Source organism: Penaeus monodon, chromosome 21 (assembly GCF_015228065.2).
Source record: "Penaeus monodon isolate SGIC_2016 chromosome 21, NSTDA_Pmon_1, whole genome shotgun sequence".
Classification (NCBI taxonomy): Eukaryota; Metazoa; Arthropoda; class Malacostraca; order Decapoda; family Penaeidae; genus Penaeus; species Penaeus monodon.
In genome coordinates this window covers 17143137-17145372 of record NC_051406.1, presented here as the reverse complement: position 1 = coordinate 17145372, position 2236 = coordinate 17143137, and the positions used below count along the sequence as shown (strand labels likewise).

At 54.1% G+C, this 2236-nt stretch overlaps 1 protein-coding gene across 1 annotated transcript in view; it reads left to right on the top strand.

The window, feature by feature from the left end:
• Positions 1-676: 676 nt before the first annotated feature.
• LOC119586279 (serine/threonine-protein phosphatase CPPED1-like) overlaps positions 677-2236 on the top strand; it is a gene marked incomplete in the record, with an annotated part of 1768 nt that continues 208 nt past the window's right edge. The window contains 1 exon segment of the mRNA XM_037934983.1: positions 677-2232. Coding sequence (XP_037790911.1) covers positions 1141-2139 — 999 coding nt within the window.

Here is a 2236-nt window from a genome sequence, read left to right as displayed (position 1 = left end):
CGGAGCGTTTTTTTTTTCATTCTGAGAATAACAAGGCTCTTAACAAAAAAATATATAATAAAAAATAACCAGGTCTCTAACCTTTTTTCATAGTTTGAATACCAGCGACGAAAAAGAAAAGCAACTCTCAATCAGCCTCTGACTCATCGCTAAGCGTTGGCAGGACTAGGAAAAATATCTTGCTGCGAAATAGCAAAAAACATCTAATATTTCCTAATTCACTATACTTCGGACCTCTTATCATCGTCTCCGTTACAACGTACCGGATCTGACGTATGCAGTTCACCGGAGGGTCAGGCCGTGTGACGTCATAAGATTGCATCATACATCGGGAATTTTAGTGTATTATCGTACACTACGAAAACTCCCTTTGTTTGCTGATATTCAGTTTTACTGTAACTTCTAAAAAAACTATATCGTATATGCAAAATATACCATACTTTCGAAAGATTAACGATCATTATATAAAGTAAGGTTGTGAACAGCAATCGCCCGCAAAAGCCTACGGGGAAAGTTCTTCATCTCCCACAAACGTCGACAATCACGAGGCAAGTGAATGAAATTCCCCGGCACGCTGGTTGTGACGTCATCTTGAAATCTTTGCTGCGATTGGTGGAGCGGAGGGTTGGGCCGGTGTGCGCCACGCCCCCCCACACATATATAGAGCCGGCGTCTCCGCAGCGCAGCATTGCGGAATTCCCATCCATCCACACTAGGCAAGGTACCTCGGTGTGGCCATCCAAACCATCTCTAGAACTTTACGGTAGATATGGCTCTCCAAACATCTAATCGTCGGCTTCATGCGGGTCAGAACTTTCTTAGTTCATAGCAATACGCCCCCGCAACAGCCTAAAGAAAGTACAAGAAGTTGCTAAACATCATCTACAAGTAGCTTCAGCTTCCAAGCTTTTGTTTACTTTTTTGTAAGTAGAACCGAAAGCAGTGATACCAGTCTTTGCTAGTCACAACTTCATCGTCAGCATTGCATCTACCTACATCAGCAACGTGCGAAAGCAACAACAACCCGTCCACACCAAGCATCACCAGAGTACAAACTCGAAGGCCTTTGTCTGCAGCACAACTAGCACAGCACAAGAGAGAGGGGGTAAAGAAAGAAGAGAAACAATCCAAACCAAGAAGATGGTCGAGGAAAACTTCGCGGTCCTTGCTAAGGACCGGAAATTCCTGCCATACTACAGCGAGTCTCAGAAGGAGTGGAAGGAGCCGTTCTTCTTCATCCAGGCCGCCGACACGCAGTTCGGAATGCAGGAGAAGTACGTGGAGGGCAAGAGCAGCAACTACGGCTGGGAGCAGGAGATGGCATGGTGCCGCCAGATGATCGCCGACGTGAACGCCATGTGGCCCAAGCCCAAGTTCCTGGTGGTGTGCGGCGACATCCTGGACGCCATGCCGGACAGCGAGCCCGAGGCCCGCCGCCGCCAGGAGGTTGACTTCAAGCGCGTCTTCGCCGGGCTGGACATCCCCCTGGTGTGCGTGTGCGGCAACCACGACGTCGGCAACACCCCCACGCCCTCCACTGTGGCCCAGTGGAAGACCTCCTTCGGCGACGACTACTTCAGCTTCTGGTGCGGAGGCGTGTTCTTCATCGTCCTCAACTCCCAGTACTACGAGGACGCGTCGCAGGCGGAGGCGCTGGCGGCCGAGCAGGAGCGGTGGCTGGAGGAGCAGCTGGAGGTGGTGAGGCGAGAGAAGCCCCAGCACGCCGTGGTGTTCCAGCACATCCCGTGGTTCCTGCGCTCCCCCGAGGAGGAGAAGGAGTACTTCAACATGGAGATCGGCCTCCGGACTGCCATGCTGGAGAAGTTCCACGCTGCCGGCGTCAGGTACATCTTCAGTGGCCACTACCACCGCAACGCCGGCGGCTTCTACAAGGACCTGGAGGAGGTGGTCACGTCCGCTGTGGGGGCCCAGTTGGGCGACGCCGGCCAAGGCTACCGCCTGGTCCGCGTGCTCGAGGACCGCCTCAGCCACCACTACTACCGCCTCGGCACAGCGCCCACGCACATCCATCTGCCGAAGCCCTCCAAGGCAGAGCCCGTCAGCAAGAGCCTGGCCAGGACCTGGTCCTTCAGCCGGGCCGCCGACACCGCCTCCAGGAGCTGGTCCATCGGCCTGTAGCCGCCCCTGCTGGCGCTGCCCTGCTGGTGCTTCCCTGCCGGCGTCGCAAGCTCTGTGCTCTGTGATGACTGTGCTCTTGCGTTCACCACCATTGCGA